Here is a 21,689-nt window from a genome sequence, read left to right on the forward strand (position 1 = left end):
TTAATATGTGTAAAATCTAATGTTTCATTTTTAAAGATAAATAAGATTTTAGAGCAGTCGTCAAAAAAAAAAAAATCCATAAGTTGGGAAAGGAGACCAATTCAAAATATGAAGCAAAGTAAAAAAAAAAACATTAAATTACTTTCAAAAGTCTTTTATCTTTGGTCGTTTTTTGTTGTAAATATTTCAGTACAATAAAGTGTGCAAAAGAACTAGCTTATCGTATTACCTTTTTATGTAAAAAATATGTATATTTTGCTTTTATAAAAGCCACAGGTTGCAGCCTCCTGAACTAAATGGCTTAAGAACCAGTGAACCAGTTCTAAATGAATTTGGACCTTTTTTGTTTAAGATCTGAAAAATTTTAGTCAAACCTGAACTGGAAATGTGTGAATTCATCCAATTATGCACAATTGGGCATCACCCTGACCACTAGATGGCAGCAAAGTGTTTTATAACATAATTTATGGTTTGTGTAAAATGTGCATCGGCAGGGATTTGTTATAAATTCATAACAAAAGTTAACAAAATGATTCTGATTGAGTTTAAATATCTCGAGCGACTTGTCTCGCATATCGTGCCGAATTTCTAGATCAGTTTTATGAACCAGTTTTTAGAGGGAATATTTCAAATAACTTTGAAGTTTCACATTAAAAACAAATAACAATGAAACATGCTGCCTATTTTACTCCCAATCTCATTGTCCTTAAAGAGGCAACTACAAAACGGTTGACGCCTTTATACGATCAGGTTTTAGTATTTTTTTTTAAGATTAACATTGAAATTTTTTGAAATTTAGCCACATTGTGAAGTTTGATTCCATTTTCCACCCAATAAGTTATAAAAATCAACCGAAATAACACTTTAGGCTGTTCCCCACACCTTGGACTTTGGTGTGAATGTGCAGCAATGAGAGGAATAATGCTAACTGTCTGGTAGCATATGTTGGTGTGTTACCTCATTCAGCATTAATGGCGCCTTCGCAGATGTGCAAATGGCCCGTTTGGTTTAATTCCTGCTAAATATCCGGATGTTCACATCGGCCCACATGGTCCCTCTCATCCTCAGCCTGGATGATGAAACATCCAGACATTTAAGAGCATTTCACCTTTTTATTTAGGCAACCACTTTCTGTTTTTCTACTTAACCAAACGTACAGAACTGGAGGTTGGCTCCACCTTCATCTGTGAAACTGATTATCTCATATTTGAGACATGAATACTTTGTTAGTTTATGGTTCTCTCAATGATTTATCAGCTAGTTTTGGAGCCCAACTTGCATGCCTGACATTTTGGTATGAGGTGTTTGGGTTTGTCCTAAAGAGCATCTTTCTTCCGCTTTCATGTATCTGAACGACATTTTGTTCCAAAAGTTTCATTCTGGAGGTTAATTCTGATGTAGCCAAAGTCTGTGTGGTCATTTATGTTGAATTTTTGTAAATTGTTCATCAATTTAGCTTTTATTTGGACAGTTATAATGTACTTAAGTTAGTTTAGAACCACATGTGGGTAGAGTAACCAAAAAGTCTACTCGAGTAACGGTAACATTACTTCTGTAAAAATGAATTTTTCCAAGTACGAGTAAAAAAGTAATGAGTAACTGATCAAATTATCAATAACTTAATATTTAAAAATTACGTCATCAGACAAAAGCATAGTTTAGTGGAAATTTTGGCATTTTAAGGACCAAAATAACAAAATCAGGCAAAAGAAAAAATGTTTCTAAATCATTTTCTTTTTATAAAAAACGTATAAAAGTTTGAAAACTGCAGGTGTTTCTGCAGTCTTTGAACTTGCTACATCAGATTAAGTTAACTTTGGTTTTCTTTTAAGTTGTAATAAAATGTTAGTTATTGCTCATATTTTTTGCAAAAAGTAGAGTATATATATTTTGTCAGGCAGTGACGTCTGAACTGTGTTGACGAACCAAACTACCTGGTGCCACTCTTGGCCTTTCTTGGAAACTTTTGGTTTTGGAACTGAAATCCGGCTACAATCATGCTGATATATTCTTGTCTGATAGAAAAACCTTTCTGCTTTCATACACTTGTTGACTCTTTTTCCAAAAACTTAAAGGGTTCTGAGTTAAAAATTTATACTAAATTTATACTAATTACTTAAAAATAAGTAGGGATCCAAGTATTGAGCCCTGTGGAACGCCAAAGTTTATTCACTGAAGCTAAAACCCTTTTTACACTTTATAAAGAGTTACAAGGTTTTCACTTTGTAACTCCTTGTAACAAAGTTTAACACCTTTGTAATAGTTACTTTTATGGAATATTTCTCTTTTTTTATTCTAAGTAAGTTGGAGTTAGATTTAAATATTTTTTTTAACCAGATTAAAAGCAGATTATGTTCTTATAAGTAAAACCTCTCAATTAGATGGGTGTACTTTCTTTTCATCATCACTGTGTGTATTTAAATTATAGGTGTGAATTTAGTTTTGTTTTTTTTGCTGTAAATCTCTCTTTCTCTCTCTCTCTTCCCACCCAAACTTAAAATGAGTTATTTATCAGCTTCACCTCTCAGATGATTATCAGCAGTGATGTGAATTCGGCTCACGTTTCGACTCCATGATGAGATGGATCAGGCTGCTTTCAGATGTTACTGAAGCTCCAGCGTTATTAGGACCTTCTGAAGAGCCACTGAACTCTCTAAAAAATGCAAAAAGCAGCTCAGACCAGGCCTGAATCTGCCGTTCATTAAAATGTGACATTTTAGAGAGGATTTCACAGGACAGTATGGAAGTCTCTTCACCTGCCTGACCGTGACTTCTGCCTTTTTTTTCCCTGTCCTGATCCGTATTTTTCTCCTCTCCTTCATCTGATAATTATCATTGCTGCAGTTAGCCCTTTAGCACATCCTCTCGAGACGCCACCCCCGCGTTTTCTCTGCACCTAATGAGAACCAGAGCATGCGACAAATCTGCCGGGGGAAACTTTCGTGGAAGTTTTCAGAGTGCGCGATGTGGTTCGGTTCGGTGCGCGGTTCCTGGTCCTGACCCGAAGAGTTTCCTGGTTGTTCTGTTCTCGCAGGCTTAATGTGTCGTATCAGACTTGGAAATGGCTGCGGCCAAGTTGGCAGCAGGAAGGGAACCCAAATCTTGGTTTGCAGTGCGTTCCTGTGGAAAACTGCGAGTTTGTGTAGCCAAATCTGCAGCCTTTTCTTGCTGCTTTCGGAAGCCAAGATGGAAACATTCGTCAGCTTTGGAGACGAGCAGCTTTTTGTGAAAAGTTAAATGCATCTTTTAAGGATTTGAACATCCAGTTACAGTCAGATCAGTTCATTATGGGAGCAACATGTCGCTGTTTCAGGTCTGTCACAATAAACCTTACTGGACGATTAATTGTCTCAAAACGATGTTATTGTTCTGAGACCATTTTCAGATAATAATGACTTAATAATTCAAGATTAAATTATTAAAGATCAATAAACTTTAAATTCTAATGAACATTTAAACACTGAAACTGGAAGACATTTTAAATATCCAGAATATGTAAAGAAAACAACAGAAACAAATAAAATAAATGATAAAATCTCTGTAGACAAATTTATCTTTCAAAAAAGGAACATTGAGACCAAAACACCAGAATGAAGTTTTATCATCCAGTTTTTGATAAAAAGGAGAAAAATTATAAATCAAGCAAATGAAAATTGAGTTTCTTTTAATTTATCATGCAGTTAATTGATTTATTGTTTATTGTGACAAATCGAAGAATAATCCTGGAGAACAATAATTTTTACACTTTTTAAATTTGTTGATTTGCTTTTATCACCAATGTTTTTATGCACAACCATTCATATTTTCTCAACTACCAGGTTCTTATTGACACTAATCATTTTAACTTTCATACAACCCTCAAAGGACCAGTTTAATTTTACCATCATAATTTACATTTTCCATAATTCCATAATGTAGAAAGTTGCCAGTAAATTACAACAATGTGAAAAATGAAGAGATCATTTTAGATGATCAGTTTCTCTGATTTGACTTTTTCTAGCTAAATGTTTGAGTAAAATGAACTTTTATTCTATGAACTACTGACAACATGACTCAGAAATTAGCAAAAATGTAGTATTTATTTGCAGAAAATGAGAAATAGTCAAAATAACCTAAAAGATGCAAAGAAAACAAGTTAATATTCGTTTAGAAACAAGAATACGAATGTTTTAAGATGTAGCTTCATTGCCTCTAATGTTGTTTTACTGATCTCATTTAGATTAGATCTCACAGTAACCAAACAAAACGGATCAATGTAAGGAAACATCAACAAGCGGGGCGTTTAGTCGCAACCTTTGACCTAAAACTGCTCTTTTAAAAACCTTCGCTGCTGTAATCCTGACCTCGTCTCTTCTCTCTCTTTCCAGATAACTTCCCACAAATGGCTCATCAGAAGCGCTTCATCGAGCGGAAGTACCGCCAAGAGCTGAAGGAGATGCGGCGAGAGCGCGAGCGGCAGGAGAAGGAGACGGACGACGGCGGGGCGGCGGCGGCGGCGGAAGCCAGGAAGTGACGGAGAAGCGTTAGCCAATCAGGCGAGAGCTAGTGAGAGTTGATGGAGTTAGGGTGAGTCAGGAAGCCACAAATGTCCAGTTTTCTACTTTTTATGTCTGAAAGGTCCATCTGAAGCAACAGCAGGACACACTGCGTTACCAGAACAAGCTAACAACTAAAAACAAGAAGTTTTTATCGGACGGGATACAAGATGTCTAAATAAAACTTTAAAATTCTGCTGTAACAATCTGGTTTTTTCTTTCCGATACAGCGAAACAGTTTTGAATTGATGTAAAATGGTTCCTTTTTTAAAGAAAAGACATAATTATACTGAATTACTAATTTGTTTGATAACTCTGCACCAGTACGGCTCACTTTAAATACACCGATAGCTTCACAAGCTAGGTCAAAAAATTATTTTAATTTAACAACCAATGTAAAATAAACAACAAACTGGCAAAAGTAGGTCAGCTGTCAGTCAAACGTGTAAAAATAAAGTACAACACAACTTCCTTGAAATGGTTCAGAAAGTTCAATTACACTGCAAAAACACAAAATCTTACCAAGTATTTTTGTCTCGTTTCTTCTGCAAATTTCTTAGTTTTGTCTTGTTTTAAATACCAACTTAAAAGTAACTTTTCAGCCAGAAACTGATAATAAACTGTTTATTTAAAGTTTTTCATCGATATTAAAACGGGCCCCTATTTCTGTTAGTTTTGTCTCGTTTCAAGTGAACAAAGATATTTGCATCAGAAAAACAAAATCTCACCAAACATACTTGGTGAGATTTAGTTTTTCTGATATAGGAAATGTAAATATGATATTATAATAATAATAAAGGATGAGGTCGCTTGGAGCATAAAGTGTAGAGTCAGACTGAATAGATCTGTCGTCATGAATCGGGCACATTCTCATTTAATACCCAATATTGGGACCGATACAGATATTGATATCGGATCTGTGCAGACAGAAACGGCTAAAAATGGCCCATTATGCTAACAATGTCACCATCTGTTCCACGTTTGCCACTCATCCACTAATAACCAAAATATTTTTTTTACCCTCTCACTTGTGATCCAATTGGCTGTCTCACAGATCTTAATTATAGATTGGTTAATTAACAATTTCCCCAGCTCAAACGCCTCTGGATCCAGCTATTTAACAACAGCAGACATTAATAACTATCTGTGGAGGAGTTGGGTCTTTTTATATTGAGATTCATTGTAGATAAGACGTACATACCTGAGAGGGCTAGAGAGTGTCTGGTGTGTGTTCGCCTGCAGCTGCTGTCACATTTTTCAAATTAAAGCTCCCATCTTTCACAGAAAACCTCGCCGAGACGGCCTCATTTTAAACATATTTAATGTCATATAAATATTCAGTACAAAATATCACGGTTTACAAAGCAGAGTGATGAATGGCCGGTCGCGTCGGGCCTCCGCAGACTACCACTAGTTCTCGGATTGTTTCTACATAAACAAAACTCAACCACATTGCCACCGACGGAGTTATAGCATAGAAGAGGCGAGGCCCACCGCGCCTGCACATCAACAACCACAGATCTACTGCATCTGGACTTCAGTGTCTCCAACCGTTAGCCTCACACACCAAGAGAAAGAACAGAAAAACCCAATAACGGTGACATGATTATGCCCCATATGGAAACGGTAAAATAAAACACTTCTGTTTACATCCATTTGAGATTTTTAATGGATGCCAGCTAGCTAGCTAGCTGATAAATAACTAACCTTGAAAATTTAGCAACCGGCAGTGGTGACAATAACAAGACAACCACTCCTACTATCCTAGACAAAAAGTTCAATAAGTAACCCAGAAAAAACGAGAGTTTTTCGATGACTGTTACTAGCTAATATAGATAGCTTTCAAATGCTAGTTGCTAAAGCAGAAGCTAGTTTATCAAATTAAATGTCATCAGGCTTATCAGGCGAACTTTTTAATCCATCTCATAGATGCTTTACAATGAAATCAAGGTTTATAAGTTTAGCCGCTTTGCAATGCTAATCATTAGCATCCAGAAGTTTAATAAAGCTAGTAGCACTAGCATTGTAAAGCTAATGCAGTGATTCTTGAGTCATGTTAGGTTTTCGCTATATTCAGCTGCCTTGCTCTGCTAATGATGAACCTGTTGGATTGTCCAACAGCCAGATAGTAGGAACAGGTAGCAGGCTGTAGATGTTTTGTCATATGTAAGTGTGTAGCTTAATTAGCATCAAAATGCTAGTAACCAAAGTGGAGGATTGGCTAGTTTAGAACTATTAAAATGTTATTTGTCAACTTTGATGTGTTAGTAATGCTAATAATTATCAGGTATATGTTGGTTAAAAGTAAATGCTGAATTTTAATGCTAATGATGCTAACTGTTATTACTGTAATCTCCAGCAAGAAAGTGTTACTGCTTATTAGCTTGCATATTTATTTATTAGTGCCCTCATGCTAATGATCAACCTACTATCATAAAACATGTAGACAGTGGGATGTGGTCACATACAATAACATTTTCTTCTTCAAAGCAGCTAATATTTGAAATGCTAGTAGCCAAAGAAGTGGATGGTTACCAACCTTGGATGGGAATGTACCTTTCTACTTTTATATGTTAAATATAAAAATAACTGGGAGCTCTGTAGTAGTAACTCAGTTCTATTTTTTTATTTATTTCTATATTTCTTTACCAGACTAAACTCAAGGCAGCAGGAATTAGCATAATGTAGCTTATGTGTGAGAAATGTAAGCAGCTAATTTGGATAGCTTCAAAATGCTACTAGCCAAATGTTAGAATCTTTGCTGTCAACTTCTGTGTATTGAATCTAATCATTTGCATTAATAAATGAAATGCAATCTGCAACATTGGTTTAGCAGTGGTACAGATGCTCATTGTTAGCTTGAGTCTAGCAAAGATGTGTGTAACTCTGTGGGTTGTTATTCTAAACATGCTGGTCGAATAATCGGACTGAAACAAACATTTAGATTTTAGGAGGAGAATGAACCAAACAGCCTTCTTCTGAATGTAAGCTAACTGGATCGTTTTACTGAGGATGAGAATTATTGTGTTGCTAACTATGCTAACAGCTAGCATAGTTAGCAATAATTCTCATGTTCTAGCTGAAGAAATGTCAATCTTTATTGGTTTACATTGGTTCATTCAGAGTTTGGTAAATCAGCTCGAATGACTTTTAAAATAAAATTTTAGCACTCGGCATGAAACTGGACAGCTAGCTGGTTTTCAAAGTTGGACCTGGAAAATTGTTACATTTATCAAAGAATTTTGTGATCAGATTTAAAACTTGTGCTAAAAATGAAAGTATGATACCATTATTGGTCTAGCTAGCCACTGGCTTGGTGTATGCTACTGCTTTATTTCAGTTTGCTGCATGTTTTAGATGATTTCTTTTTAGATTCTGACTCGGGTGGGAAGTTGTCACCTTGTGATTGGTCACCACTGGTTGCTAGGTTATCAGGGTTAGCAATTAGCCAGATTTATGGTTGATGAATCCTCCTGCTCCAGTTATACTGCCTCTGTTGTGACTTTTTCCTGTGCTGATGATTAAATGCTTATCATAGCAACACTGCTTCAGTCTGAAAACTGAAGTTAATAAACAAAACAACATTTTATAGTAACCGCTCAGTTTTACAGCCTCTATAATCAGCCAGAACGTTTAATAGCCGTCACCATTACAGACAGAGAGAAGAAAGTAGCTCTTTGGCAATTATGCCATTGTGTTATTTCTGTTCCAAATGTCTTACAAATGTCAGCCTCTTCACAGGTTGGCCTTTTGTTCAAGCGAGGGCAGAGCATGTTGTAGTTTCTCCCCTCTCAGAAACAGACACTGGGCTGAACTCAGAGCTGTTTACTCATCTTCAGAAGGTCTTCCACTAATTCTGTTAATACTGCAGCTTAAGGATCGCTTGCCTTTGTTTTCCAAATCACATTTAAAGCGAACCTCTCGTGTGTCCTCGTCGATGTGCTGACCTTCTCTCCGAGCCGAGGACAATCTTCTGGGTTTAAAAGCCTAATTCTGCGCCGCTCAAAGGTCAGGTGCCCCTTCGATAAGCATCTTTATGGAGGAGGCTGGAGGTCCCGCAGGAAATCAGCTGGGTAAAGCCGCGCGTTTGCTCTGGCTCCACAGCGAGGTACAGTGCATGTAATGAGGCGCGAGGAAGGAAAATACTGGTCCTCTTTGCTTTTTGGCACATTTCTGTTGCACAACTGCTGCTTCTTAGTACAAAATGTCAATACCAGCACTTGATTCGGACGTTCTGGAGGCCAATCAGTCTTTATTCCTGGGAAAAACTATCTATTCATCCATTTTTAAAAGCTCAACCTGCATACACCACTTGTAATATTCAAATTTTCCAAAAGAACAGCCACAAAACATTGACATGTTAACAGAAAGTTTAGTGGAAGGATAAAATGATAGAAAATGCCTGGATTTTAATTTTTACAAATCAAGATGGCGGAAAATAGTGGTTGATAGCGCTGTAACTCTTTCTACGGTTCCTTCACAAGCAGTCAATTAGATGCGTATAACCGAAACTTCCTACCTCGATAAAAAGGGAAGTGATTCAGAACTTTTTTCATTTCTGGTAAAGTCAGCAAGAAGTTTTAGCAAGACCAGTATTTCCCTTATTGGATCAGATTAAAACTAAAATAATTTGTGTGGGTAGTTCTTAAACATTCCTCTACTGGGAGGAAATAATCCATCACCTCGCAACAAAAACCTCAAAACTGTTTACATGTAATTTTATCTTGGTGTGTCGCAGACAGAGGCTGCGTTTCCATTACAAATCTGCGCAAAAATCGTTTGATTTATTTCGCAATTTAAAACCATGAGGCGCCATTAATCTCCATCTACTTCCTGTTGTCTTCTTTGCCGTTTCCGCCGGTGGGAAACATCGACAACATCCGGTTGTTCATCACATGAATCATTGAATGTGAAAAAAGTGTTTCTATTGCAGTTTGCGAACTACATAAATTTTGATACAGCTGAAAAACCATTTCAGCCATTAAGCAAATTTATTTTTTTTTTATTCCAATTTGCACAATTTTACATTTCATTAAAACGCAGCTAATGAAGAATATTTGAGAAAAATTAGTTAAAATATTTAAAAACAATCTCAATCATTTAACGACTTGTAAATTTACAATAAACCACCACAAAGCCAGGGATGGACTATTTATTTCATCAATGCCTGGTGTTGCACGCAAACCATCGATTGCGCTAGAAGCACTTCACTGCCCTCTAGTGGTCGGAGTTCTGCAGAGCAACCTTTTAGTTTTGTTTTTTTTTTTTAGAAAGTGGCAAATTTATTTTCATAGTCACAATTTGCGCAATTTTTACGATGAATGGAAACGCAGCTCCTGCCTCCCGTATTGATCTGAGGTGAATTAAACTCAGACTGAAGAAGTGGGGGAGATAAAAATCCCTAGAAAAGGAAACTGTACAGCGGACTGTGTCATATTACCGTACGTACACAAGCTAAGATAGAATTCACAATATGCAGCATGTTTTAGTCCCAGAAACACTGAAAAATACGTCGGCATATCCGTTGGTCACCAAGCTGCTTGTAGAGTCCGGAAGTCTCAGGCAGCTTCGGGAAAAAAATAAAAAAACAACCAAATAAAATCTGTTGATATATTCGGGCCTCATTTGGACCCTGTATACACACACACAGAAACAATAAAAAAAAGAAAGGAAAAGTCTTCACTGCGTCCCTGCAAAAACGCAACTAACACTGACTGGACACACAAAGCCTACGTCTGGTCACCGGAGGGACGGCTGGAGGGCGCGGGAACCCGACCTTCACGCCGGCCGCGCCGCCACAGGCCCAAACCGCCTGAAAGTCCAGATTTCACGTCACGCTTCCGTCCGTGCGCCGGGTTCTTGTTAGGAGTCGCTGTCGTCGCCGCCGTACATGTCCGCCAGCTTCTTGAAGCGCGGCCCCCACTCGCTCAGGTAGTTGTAGTCCTGGTCGCCCTCGGTGGTCACCGACTCCAGCGAGCTGAGCGACTCCGCCACCGAGCCGTTGCCCTCGTAGGCGTAGGTGGCCAGCGAGTCGTACGGCGGCGCCGTGGGGTCGCTGTCGTTGTCCTGCAGGCGCTGGTTGATGAAGTCCCTCACGTCGCCGTTATTGTCCCGGCTGGGCGGCGGCGGCGCCACGGGCCGTCGGACCGGCGGGTAGAAGGTCTCGGGGATGATGTCCCGCCGCTGCTTGCTCTCCTCGATGGCCTCCGGGTTGCGCAGCGTGCCGATATCAAAGGCCTGCGTGTCCTCCTCCCCTCCGCCCTCGTCGTTGTAGCTGACGACGTTGTCCCTGACGTCCTCCTTGGAGATGATCAGAGGCTCCTTCTTCCTCTGGCGCCTCAGGGCGGCGAACAGAACCACGATCACTGCGGCACAAACAAACACCACAAATCAGAGACTGAAGGCCGCCGACCCTCCAGAGGGAATTGTCCGTGTTTTCCACTGATGTTCATAGACTTTGTTCAGCACAGGCTGGTACCGCTGCATTATGCATTGTGTCCACTCAGGGCCACCGTCTTTACACACCATGAAGGAACCAATATGAAAACATGAAGCTGGACCTTTTGGGTTCAGTCAAAGCCCAATTCTGTCTTACACTGCAAATACACCAAATCTTACCAAGGATTTTTCTTAAGATTCTAGTTCAAACATTTTAACTCACAAGTAACTTTTCAGCAACAGATAAAAACTTGTTTTAAGTCAATAATTCCTTAATATTGCTAAAAAAATTATAAAAAATACCAGTTCTACTGGTAAAATGTGAAATAATGGAACTGGTATTTTTTTATCAATATTAAGGAATTATTGACTTAGAATAAATTCCTATTTCTTGCTGAAAAGCTACTTATCAGTTATTTTTGGTTTAGTTTCAAGTGCAAATATCTGAATACGCTTTAAATAAGACAAAACTGACTTTTCAAAGCTGTATGAGCTTATTTTAATATTGATGACAAAGTACTAGTTTCACTTATAACAAGACATTTTCCCCACAAGTGAAATAATCAGGAAGTTACTGACTTGCTGAAAAGTTACTTTTCAGATATTTGCAGTAAAAACTACATAAATCCTGCTTGGTAGGATTTATGTTTTTGTAGTTAAAATCTTCCAGTAACATCTGGACTGAGCAATAGTTAATTTTTAAGGTTTATTAGAAAATAATATTCCAATTCAGTTTGAGATCAAGGTTCAAATCTTAATTCAAATCAGGTTTTTAGGGAATCGGCCGTCACCAGCTACCTTTAGTAGCTTCCAATAATTTAGCAATAAATGATAATGTAGTTTTGAAACCATGTAAGTCCGTCTTCTAATAGATCACTAAACTATTTTCTAGATAAGATTTTTTGCTTTTGCACTGTAGACTTAAACATCCTTCTAAAGCTCAGGATTTTAATTTAACTTTTTATTTATCAACGTTTATCGCCCTGAAACTCCAGTGAAACTCTGGCGCCGTTGATCGCAGTCGGCTCAAACTAAATGATGACGGCAGCTGTTGTTCCTGACACAATAATCCACCCACCAGAGGAGTCGCTTCAAATTAAGAAGTGAAATATGAAACCGCCTCTGAAACACCTGCCAGGGCTCGGACTCCTCCAAGCAGCGGAGCTCATTAACTCACTGAGCAGGATGACGACGCAGAGCAAGATGGCCACCAGGGCGCCGGTGCTGAGCCCCGCCCTCGCCGTCAGCGCCTCCGGGTTGCACAGCTTCATGTTGCCCTCGCGGTCGCAGGTGCACACCCTGATGGTGAGCGTGTTGGTGCTGCTCTGCACCGGGAACTCCCCGTCCGTGATCACCACCGGGACGTGGTACACGCTCTTCTGGAGGCTGTTGTAGCTGTTCCTCCTGGTCAGGATCCAGGCCGTGTTGTCTGGAGACAAACAGGTCCACAGGTTCAGAACCGGCGTGCAGGCTGTGAAGTGTTACACTACTGAAATACCATTATTGTTAGCTAAATAGATTAGCTTGCAAAACATGTCTGCTACATTTTTTGCCTTTCTACGAGAGCATATTAGTGCCCAATGTAGAGCAAGAAAAAGGACATTTCTGCCAAAAATCTCAACAAATTTTTAGTCACATTTTGGAAATGTCAAAAACTTGCTACAAGAAATCTAGAAATTTTCTAGAAAAAACTTGGGACTTTTCTGAATCTTACAAGTGGAACATTTTCAACTTTTGTAACTCAGAAATATCTAAGTTTTTTGGCAGAAGTTTATAATCCATCTACAATGGCCGTAATACACCGTCGTACCTTTCAGAGTGAGCTGTTTTAGGGTGTCCTATCACTTTAAATCCAAATAATCTGCTGCTCTCCACACTCACCAACCGAACGTTTACACTCGTACATGAAAATGGCTGCAAACAGATGAACAATTATACTACCATACATCTTTGAAAATCAGAAGTGGAGTCTCCTGCACAACCAACAAGAATGCAGCAAGTGGTTTCTATATGGTAAGTCAACAACAAAACACTCGTCTTTTCCAGCAGCCATTGTACAGCAGTAAAACCAGCTGATAAAAAAGTGCTGGCGCTCAGCGGGGGTTGCTAGGTAACGGCGCTGTCTGTAGAATGTCATTCAACATTTCACAGGTTTTTGAAACAGCTCATTTTCCAGACACTAAAAATATCGACTGTCAGAAAACTGTTTTTAAGTGACTGGACCATTTTTAGAAGCAACACAAATGAAAGTACAAAATTATTACAAAAGGTTCTTTTGCAATGTGTTTTGAGATGATTCACAATGAACTGAATGGAAGGTGTGGGCCTCCGCCTCCACATCAGACCCAGAGGTTGTGAACTGACCTTTGTTGTCACGAACAGAGAAGTTGGCCTTCCCGACGGCCTCCGGAGCCAAACTGAAGATGAAGCGATGTCCTCCGAGCGGCTCGTCTGGATCCGTCGCGCTCACGATTTGTATCCTCTGCAACCAAGGAAACGCAAACGTCAAATGTTACAGTGACCCGTTTCTGAATCCTAAAAGTGTTCAGAACATAACAGCTGTGAAATGATTGCAACAATGCATGTGAAATGAATACGATTTGACTTGGAAAGTGTGAGGAAAGCCTCCATGGATGCGTTCCAGCATCACACAGCAGAGGATCCTTGGTGGGTTTCCAGGATGGGGTCATTAAAACAAAAGCACATCTGCAGGAACCGATCCAGGACTTTCCCAACAAAGGCGGGATGTTGATTGGTCGTTTACTGACTCGATTCAGGAGAAAAATACTTTATTTTTATCTCTTTACTACAAACTGCAGCACTAAGCTCCACTCTTCTGTTGCTTTTGTCAACTCTTTTTTTTTCTATTAGAAGAAATGAGGCTAAAGTAAAATCCGGCCCATTATTAAACCGATTGTCAGGAAGGTTGTAGCACAAACATTAAAATCATTTTAGCACAATTTCCCTCCATCCATACAACAGATTTATGATCTGTTAGCAAAAGAAAACGGATAAAATTTATCAACTGATTTCAAGCTTTAATGAGCGTTTTTTTAATTTATGATGTAATTAAAGAATTTTTTTACACTCTGAACATCTTACATGACCTGTAACGTAAAAATATATATATATATACTTGGATAGTACCTGTCTGACAGTATGAAGTAGGCTTAATAATGTCAAAAAGCAACACTTAGTCCAGTTGAGAAACTTCCTTCAGTCTTCTTTCAGACTTTAATGTTCTGGTTCCTACAACAATAGATTAGGATTATTGTAGATGGAAAAAAAGATCAAAATTTCTGCCATAAAAACTGCATTTTATAGATTTATAGATTTCTGAGTTTGTAAAGTTAAAGATTTTTGACAGGTTGAAAATTTTATACTTTTCAAACTCACAAAATTTCCGAAAGATTTATTTTTTTTTTTTTTCTAGAACATTTCTGACATGAAACTCTTCTGAGTTTTTGGGTGGAAATCTACAACAGCCTCAGTTCTCCGTCATACGTTCCCGTAAAAAAATAAATAAATATCTCTCCAACCTTGAGAAGCTTGTTCTGGTTTTGAGGAGTAACTCAAAAATTTGCTTGTACACCATAAAGTTCTTTGGTGCCTCTTGTGATGTCATCAACCCAGGTAAACCTAAAAGCAGCTCAAGCGATGGTTTTTTTGTTCACTTGCGTTTAAAGATGGTTTCTATGGCATCCTACATACTTCCTTACTCAGACATGTCTGACAGTCAGTTTACATTTATTACTAAAAGAAAAATAAAACATTGAATTCTTTCTTTAAAGATTGGTGATGTCTTATTTTTTATTGCAGCTTTCCATCTTAAAACTAAAGCGTTGATCAGTCCCAGCTTGGAATGCATTTTTTAACAGCAGGGGTTAAAAACGAGGTCATGAGCATTAAGTCAGGCCTTCATTTATGCACAGGACAATCCTTCATCCTACTGGGTCTGGAACAACCCTGACAGAGACCCAGCCTGCTTCCTCACTGATGTTTTTATACATTATCTCCACATTTACAAGGCCAGCTTGTCGAGCCTCCCTTTTGTTGCAGACTTCCCGTGTTGCAAACATTTCAACATGCATGAATCACACAATAAAACAGCGGTTGGACATAAAAACAGATAAAAGACAGTTTCATCCTTGCAGACAATAAGCGGAAACTTTTTTTTGTTTTTAAAGCAGCGTCAGAAAGACGGGGTTTAGATTTGGCCTCCCGGTGCCCAAACTGGCAAATAAAGACAACTTGTGTTTTAAACTTTAAACTAAAGCCATTAAACTATGTTTTCTTTTTTTTAATTCAACTGCAGACAATAGAGCAGAGCATTCTGGGTAAATACAGCCAAAACAAACACGCCAGCCCAGCGCTAGTGGGAGAAACGGTATGTGGTCTTTTACCAACAACAAATGAGAAATCAGACGGAAGTGGTGCTCAGTGTTTTCAGATGTTTTGATGTTGTTTCCTTCAGTGGTTCTCGATGCAGCGCCCCCACAGGTCAGGAGGGGAACATGCTTTTTAAACTGGTTAGTTGGTTTGACACAAATTGTAACAAATGTTGCAACTTTGGTTCCCAAGATTAAGTAGGAAAACACTTTAGTTTGAGTAAGTAATCTGTAGCTGCTGGCTTGAGTAGCTGTTAGCTTCAGTAGCTATAACCCACATCGCCAAAGTCAAAGAACTGAAGTTAATAGATATTCCTTTGGCTCTACCTTTGATTTCTTTATTCTATTTGAAAAAGTTTTTTTTTTTTCATGACCTGAGATGTGGAACAAGCATCTAGTCCTTTTAAAACACATGTGACAGACTTGCAAATTCTCTCTGAGGTCTGCTAATTGGACACCTAATCCTAGCATTGAGGTCCGGATGAAACCATGGCGATGGCTTTACGCGCTGTAATAACTGACCTGATTAGCCTTGGCGTTCTCACACACAAACGTCTCGTAATTGGTGGCAAATGTTGGAGCGTTGTCGTTGACGTCCAGCACTCTGATGTATACAGGCACACGGCTTATCTGTCGCGGGTTGTCTGGGAAACACAAAGGTGGGCACAGTGACTTCACACGGATAATTATTCCCTTACACAAGTGTGGTGCTGAACATGTGTGAGGCTTTGGCTGCGTTTCCAGGCAACCGCTTACATCTAAATCAAATTATGTGTATATAAATAAATAAATGGGTTGTTTGAAAGAAAAACTAACACGATGCAACAAATAACAGCTTTTACTGTTTTAATCTGTTAACGTAAGACTTTAAATGTGAAATCTGTGCAGAGGTTTGAAGCGTTTCCATCACAATAAGAGAAAATGAGACACATTAAGTTAATTTATTATAGTTCAACTTCAAAGTAATAGCCGTAATTACTGTAATTGAAAAACAGAAAACTGAAGTTTGCTGAAAAGTTGATTTACTTTTGAAATGTAGCCCTAACACATTTTAAATGTCAAACTAATTTGAATTTCAGATATGATTATGATTTCATTTATAAGTGGGGGAAAGTTATAAAAACATCCAGCCTTGGCAGTGAGTCTCTCTGGAGGAATTTCAGGTCATTCATTTTTGCAGAAACTATTTTAATTCAGCAAAATTGTTTCACATCCCATGAGTCCAGATTTTAAGTTGCTCCACATCACTCATTTGTTTCCATCTTTGGTTCGGATCAATGTTCTGCTTCCTACACTGATTGATGGACATTTCTCTTTAGGACTGTCTGCCGTCCACTCCAAACATCAAGTTGGAGCCACCGCCATGTTTGAGTATGTGATGCTCTTTTCCTGAGATGCTGTTCAGTTTACAGCAGAAGAAATGGGACTCGCACCTTCCAGAAAGTTCCTCGTTATTCTCTTCAGTCCACAGAAGATTCTCCCCAAACGTCTGGCTCCAGTGGAGTCCGTTTCTGTTAGTGCCGCAGCACTAGCAGCGACCAATCAGAGACTTGAGTTTTTATCCCGGCACTGACACGGGTCAGCAGGTCGTCAATCCGGACTCGGGTGAGACAAAAATGGTGGTGAAGGCGACCATAAGCCCACAGCGATGTGGTGAAACTCACCAAACTAAAAACACCTGAGAATAATCTGCTCAATCCAGACACCAGATAATAACAGGCGCCCAGCGTTCTCTTGCTTCCAGTTATTAAATCCAAGACTGTTGAAGGTCCGTCCCTTCATTTAACACTATGTTACCCATCATGCATCTGCTTGTTTTTGTAGTTTCAATTTTGAGTTAGTTTCTGTGCTTTGGTGTGGCTGTGGGGCATAAAACAGCGTCCACAGATCAGGAACTGCTATCAGCCATTCATTAACCGTGTGTATGAGGCCTGTGTGTGTTTTTATTATACAAATACACACACACACAAATATAGCGATATGTATACCTCAGTATCTGTACCCTCATCCTGTAGCTTCTCAGGATTTCTACCAATGTATTAAAGGTATAATCAAAGTCAAAGACGTTGCACTTTTTTGACGTGTGGAACAGATTTGGTCTGAAGTTGATCTCAGATGTTCTTCTGTCGCCTCCTGGATCCTTCGTTGACAGGATCTTGGAGTCATTTTGGTGGACAGTCCAGTCCAGGTGAAGCTCAATGTGGTTCTCTGGAGTCCCAACAACTTTCTTTCCCTTCTTTGTTGAATTTCTTTCACTCAGGGCCTGATGTGTTTAAAGCCCCACTTTAAGATCCTAAACTACTTTTTCAGAAACAACCAGGTTGGTTTGGGTAAAGTCAAAACAGAAAAAATCTGTAAGCTGCCAAAATACAAAACCTTACCAAGTATTTTTGTTTAATTTCTAGTACAAATATCTTAGTGCACTTGAAATAAGACAAAACTAACTTTCAAGTAACTTCGTAGTTAGATATAGCAGCTTGTTTTAATTCAACAATTCCTTAATATTGGTTAAAAAATAAAAAAGTACGAGTTCCACTGGCAGATGATTTCAATTACAACATTGGAATAATGTTACAGGAGCTAGTATTTTTTCAACAATAAGCAATTATTCACTTAAAACAAGCTCCAATATCTTGTCAGTTTTCTCTTATTCCAGATATTTGCACTTGAAACTAGACCAACAATACTTGGTAATGTTTTGTGTTTTTGCAGTGCAGTGGAGCAGACGCCTCTTCAGGGGCAGACACCAGGTGAATCAGGCCTCAGTATTCAGATTTCTATCATAAATGTGACAAACAATATTTGCCAGTCAGTGCTTCACTTCAACATCCAAAGATCCAAAAACCCAATTTGGCTGTCAGAATGAAGGGACACAGAACCGCCTGCTGTACTTACTGAACTCTGTGGCGATGATGGAGATGTTGTGCCAGGCGTTCTCCTCTCTGTCCAGCTCCCGGAGGATGAACACAGAGCCGTTTCCTGCGTGGATGTTGAACACTCGGTCCATGTCTGTCCGCCGGTCGATGGTGTACCTGCACCAAACACACAGAGGGATGAAGGTTTGTGGAGACTGGGGTGTGTTTATCTGGAGCGATCGCTTTAGAGGACATAAGGGGAGGAGATCAGGTATATGTCTGGGTAAGAGACTTAACCGGCCTACTTGTGGTGTAAAGCTGGAGTGAGGCGTACTAAAGGCTCCAAGTCTGAAGGTGCTTCAAGTATGTTTCCTTGAGCAGGTTAGGATTGGTCTGTGGTCTATACAAAACATGCTTAATATAATTTTTTGAATCTAGCAAGTGGTTTCTGGACGGTAAGTCAACAACAAAACTGTTGTATTTTCCAGCAGCCATTGTACAGCGCATACAGGGGTAAAACCAGCTGACCAAACGTGCTGGAACCCTGCCTGGGTTGCTAGGTAACGAGTAGTGCCTGCTGATTTGTGACGTTGCACGCTGGAAGTTTTTGAAAGGGCTCATTTTCCAAACACTAAAAAACATTAACTTACTGCCAAAATCAAGTTTTTTGTTTAAATGTTTGGGTTGTTTTAAGAAGCAATAGAAACCCAAATGGAAATACAAAAATTTTCAAATACAATTTTAATCAATTTTGTTTTTCTTGCTTTCTTTTTTTAACAAGGAATTACAAATGACAAAATATTTGCAAAAAGTGTTTTTTATTTCAAACAGTGATGCAACGGAACATGAGGGCTACCAGAAATTTTGCTCAATTACGAGAATAAAGTTGCAGCATAAAGACGTAATTTTACCAGACGGACATTTTAGATTCTTAGAAAAAATAATAATTTTAATTTAAAAAAATCTTTGACAGAGTTATAAAGACCTGAAATGATCAGCAGTTTTGAGGTTCTTTCTTTGAAATCCAAAGTCCTGCTACTGGTTTTAGTCAGCAGCTTTATTCTTGTAATAAAAAAGAAAAACTGTAACCTGTCCCTGGACTTCAAAGTCTAAATAAATAGAAGTTGTCAAACAAAATGGCCGCCTGAGACGCTAACCCTAACCCACTCGAAACTATGGAAACGCAATAAATCCAAAACTTAAATCTTCATAAAACAAAAAATGTTACAACCCAGCCCTAATTATGGCATGTAAAGTAAATTATTCAGTTAGAAAATGACACACAACAGTCTGTATCCTGTTATTTAAAGTCCATTTTAAAGGAATATCATAAAGTTTTGACCAACTTTAAATGATAAAGACCAACGATTCAAACTATAACAAACAGCTTACTACAGTAACATGTAAATTTACTAAAAGGCATCATATTTTAGGAGTTTATATCCCTTAATTATGATGATTACGGTTTGTGGATAATTAGGAAATCACATCAAATCAATAGAAAATGAGTTTTAACTCCTAAATGTCACATTAAAGCCAACGCAGTCATTGACTGCTGTCCTAACAGCTGTCCATCTGGCGGTCACTGATGAGCAGCAAAACGTTGCTGCCAAGGCAGCTGCCAGCGACCAACCGCACCCAGGAATGTTTTTAAATGAAGACACAGCAAATTCAGGTCTTATCGATGCTTTTCTGCAATACTTGCATTGAATTGACACAAAAAATGACACTAAAAGTACCAGTAATGTTTTAACAATGTTTTTTTTTTCTGTTTAATATTTTGGAAGCTACATGCTAATTTGTCATTTTTCATCATAAAATCTGTTCTTTTCCTGCAAAAGTTTATATTTATCTTTACTGTAAAACCTCAAAAGTCATAAAATGGTGGCTCTTTAAAAATAACGCCAAGTATCCTGTAGTCTCTTCCATGCTACGCCGCATTGATGCAGTAATTAATGCAAAAGGAGCCCCTACCAAGTATTAAACACACGTACTGTAAAGTATATTTACAAACAATTTGAGCCTAATGTGATATTCTACTTTTCAGATGACGCATAAATTTGGGTTTTATTTATATAATCATCACAATAAACATCAATAAAAGCTGAAATTTAACCACTGAAAAATTATTAATGTATATTCACTATAATTCATCAGAATACATTAAATTAGACTCCAGAGGCTTAATAACTGAGAAATCAACTATTCTCAGTTCCTCTCACAGCTGAACTAATGCTGGTAAACAATATGGCTGCTTGTTATTTATAACTACAACCGCCATGGCAACATTAAAGTGTCACTCATGTCAAGATCACTGCATGCACTGATCAGAGCTGATGGAGAACAAATAGATCTGAATACAACTACACCTCAGAGTAGCTTTTTCTGCAAGTACACGTATTTTTACAGAAGAAAAAAACCTACAAATTACATTTAAGATAAATCTAAGATATTTACACTAGAAAACAGGCAACAAATCTTGGTAATATTTTGTGTTTTTGCAGTGTATGTCGATTTAAAGTATTTAAATCAGAACATGAACCTGGAAGTTAATCTGTAACAAACATATGAAGTTAAAGTGAAGGGAATCGTTTGATTGGTTGTTTTTGCAGCTTTGCTCTGTGGTGAGGAGTCGACTCTTCACACAAACAACACAACAGTGGAGTGTTTCCTCTGCTGCCGTGCAGCGGCGTGATTAATGGAGGAGCCGGCGTCACCAGGGCCGGCGTAAGCGGCAGGAGAACCCCGAGGGGAGACTCTGAACGCATCGCCGCTCCGCTCTCCTCCTTCCACACATTTGTTTTTCCTCTTCCTCCAACGCCGACCGTTTCCTCCTTCCTCCCGGAACGCCTCGCCGGGCCGAGCTGAAACTCTAACCTCGTTAAATCTGTGTCAGATGTGGGCTCTGCTAATTGCTTTTCTAAGAATCGCAATAATTCAGCTGGCTGGGTCGGACTCTGACGCCGAGATAACGGCGGTGGCTCGGCCCGACCGGGGATCAGAAGTGCTGCGGTAAGCAGGCCGCCAGCCGGTCGGTCGGACGAATGGATGGATGGGAGGTCACAGAGGGTCACGGGAATGTTGGCGATCAGCTAATTCTTCTGTGGCCATCTTTACAAATCACCTCCTCTGTGATTATTTACTTCTCCTTCTGTCTTTATTCCTACAACATTTGAAACATTCCGGAAGCCTCTTCAGTATTTTTGCTGAGCTGGCATATTTTACTTCTTTGGTGTGAATAAACTATGATTTCTAAATATTTCCAAAATTCCAGACATTTCCAGACCCAAACGTTTAATTTTTGGGTAATCTTTTTAGGGGACATATTATGCAAAATTCTAATTTTTGTATGTTTTTATTCTTCCATTTGTGTCTCAGCCGCTTTGGAAAAACAGCAAGAGAGTTTAAAACAAAACTTTTGTTTTGTTTTACAAGCAGACGAGCCATTTTTGGACAATATCTGCATTTCCAGT

The 21,689-nt window shown here is 38.7% G+C and overlaps 2 protein-coding genes across 11 annotated transcripts in view; one reads left to right on the forward strand and one right to left on the reverse strand.

The window, feature by feature from the left end:
• The window catches only part of drosha (drosha ribonuclease III), a 129,741-nt gene extending 124,735 nt beyond the window's left edge, over positions 1–5,006 (forward strand). For both annotated transcript variants that reach the window (XM_044105227.1, XM_044105228.1), the window contains exon 32: positions 4,368–5,006. In XM_044105227.1, coding sequence (XP_043961162.1) covers positions 4,368–4,513 — 146 coding nt within the window. In that variant the 3' untranslated portion in view covers positions 4,514–5,006. The remainder of the gene's footprint in view (positions 1–4,367) is intronic.
• Positions 5,007–5,839: 833 nt separating this feature from the next.
• cdh6 (cadherin 6) overlaps positions 5,840–21,689 on the reverse strand; it is a 248,907-nt gene continuing 233,057 nt past the window's right edge. For all 9 annotated transcript variants that reach the window (XM_044105234.1, XM_044105233.1, XM_044105231.1 and 6 more), the window contains 5 exons: positions 18,257–18,393; positions 15,884–16,005; positions 13,338–13,455; positions 12,151–12,402; positions 5,840–10,900 (listed from right to left, as the gene is read on the reverse strand). In XM_044105234.1, the coding sequence (XP_043961169.1) occupies positions 10,398–10,900; positions 12,151–12,402; positions 13,338–13,455; positions 15,884–16,005; positions 18,257–18,393 (1,132 nt within the window). In that variant the 3' untranslated portion in view covers positions 5,840–10,397. The remainder of the gene's footprint in view (positions 10,901–12,150; positions 12,403–13,337; positions 13,456–15,883; positions 16,006–18,256; positions 18,394–21,689) is intronic.

This window comes from Gambusia affinis, linkage group LG21 (assembly GCF_019740435.1).
Source record: "Gambusia affinis linkage group LG21, SWU_Gaff_1.0, whole genome shotgun sequence".
Lineage (NCBI taxonomy): Eukaryota > Metazoa > Chordata > Actinopteri > Cyprinodontiformes > Poeciliidae > Gambusia > Gambusia affinis.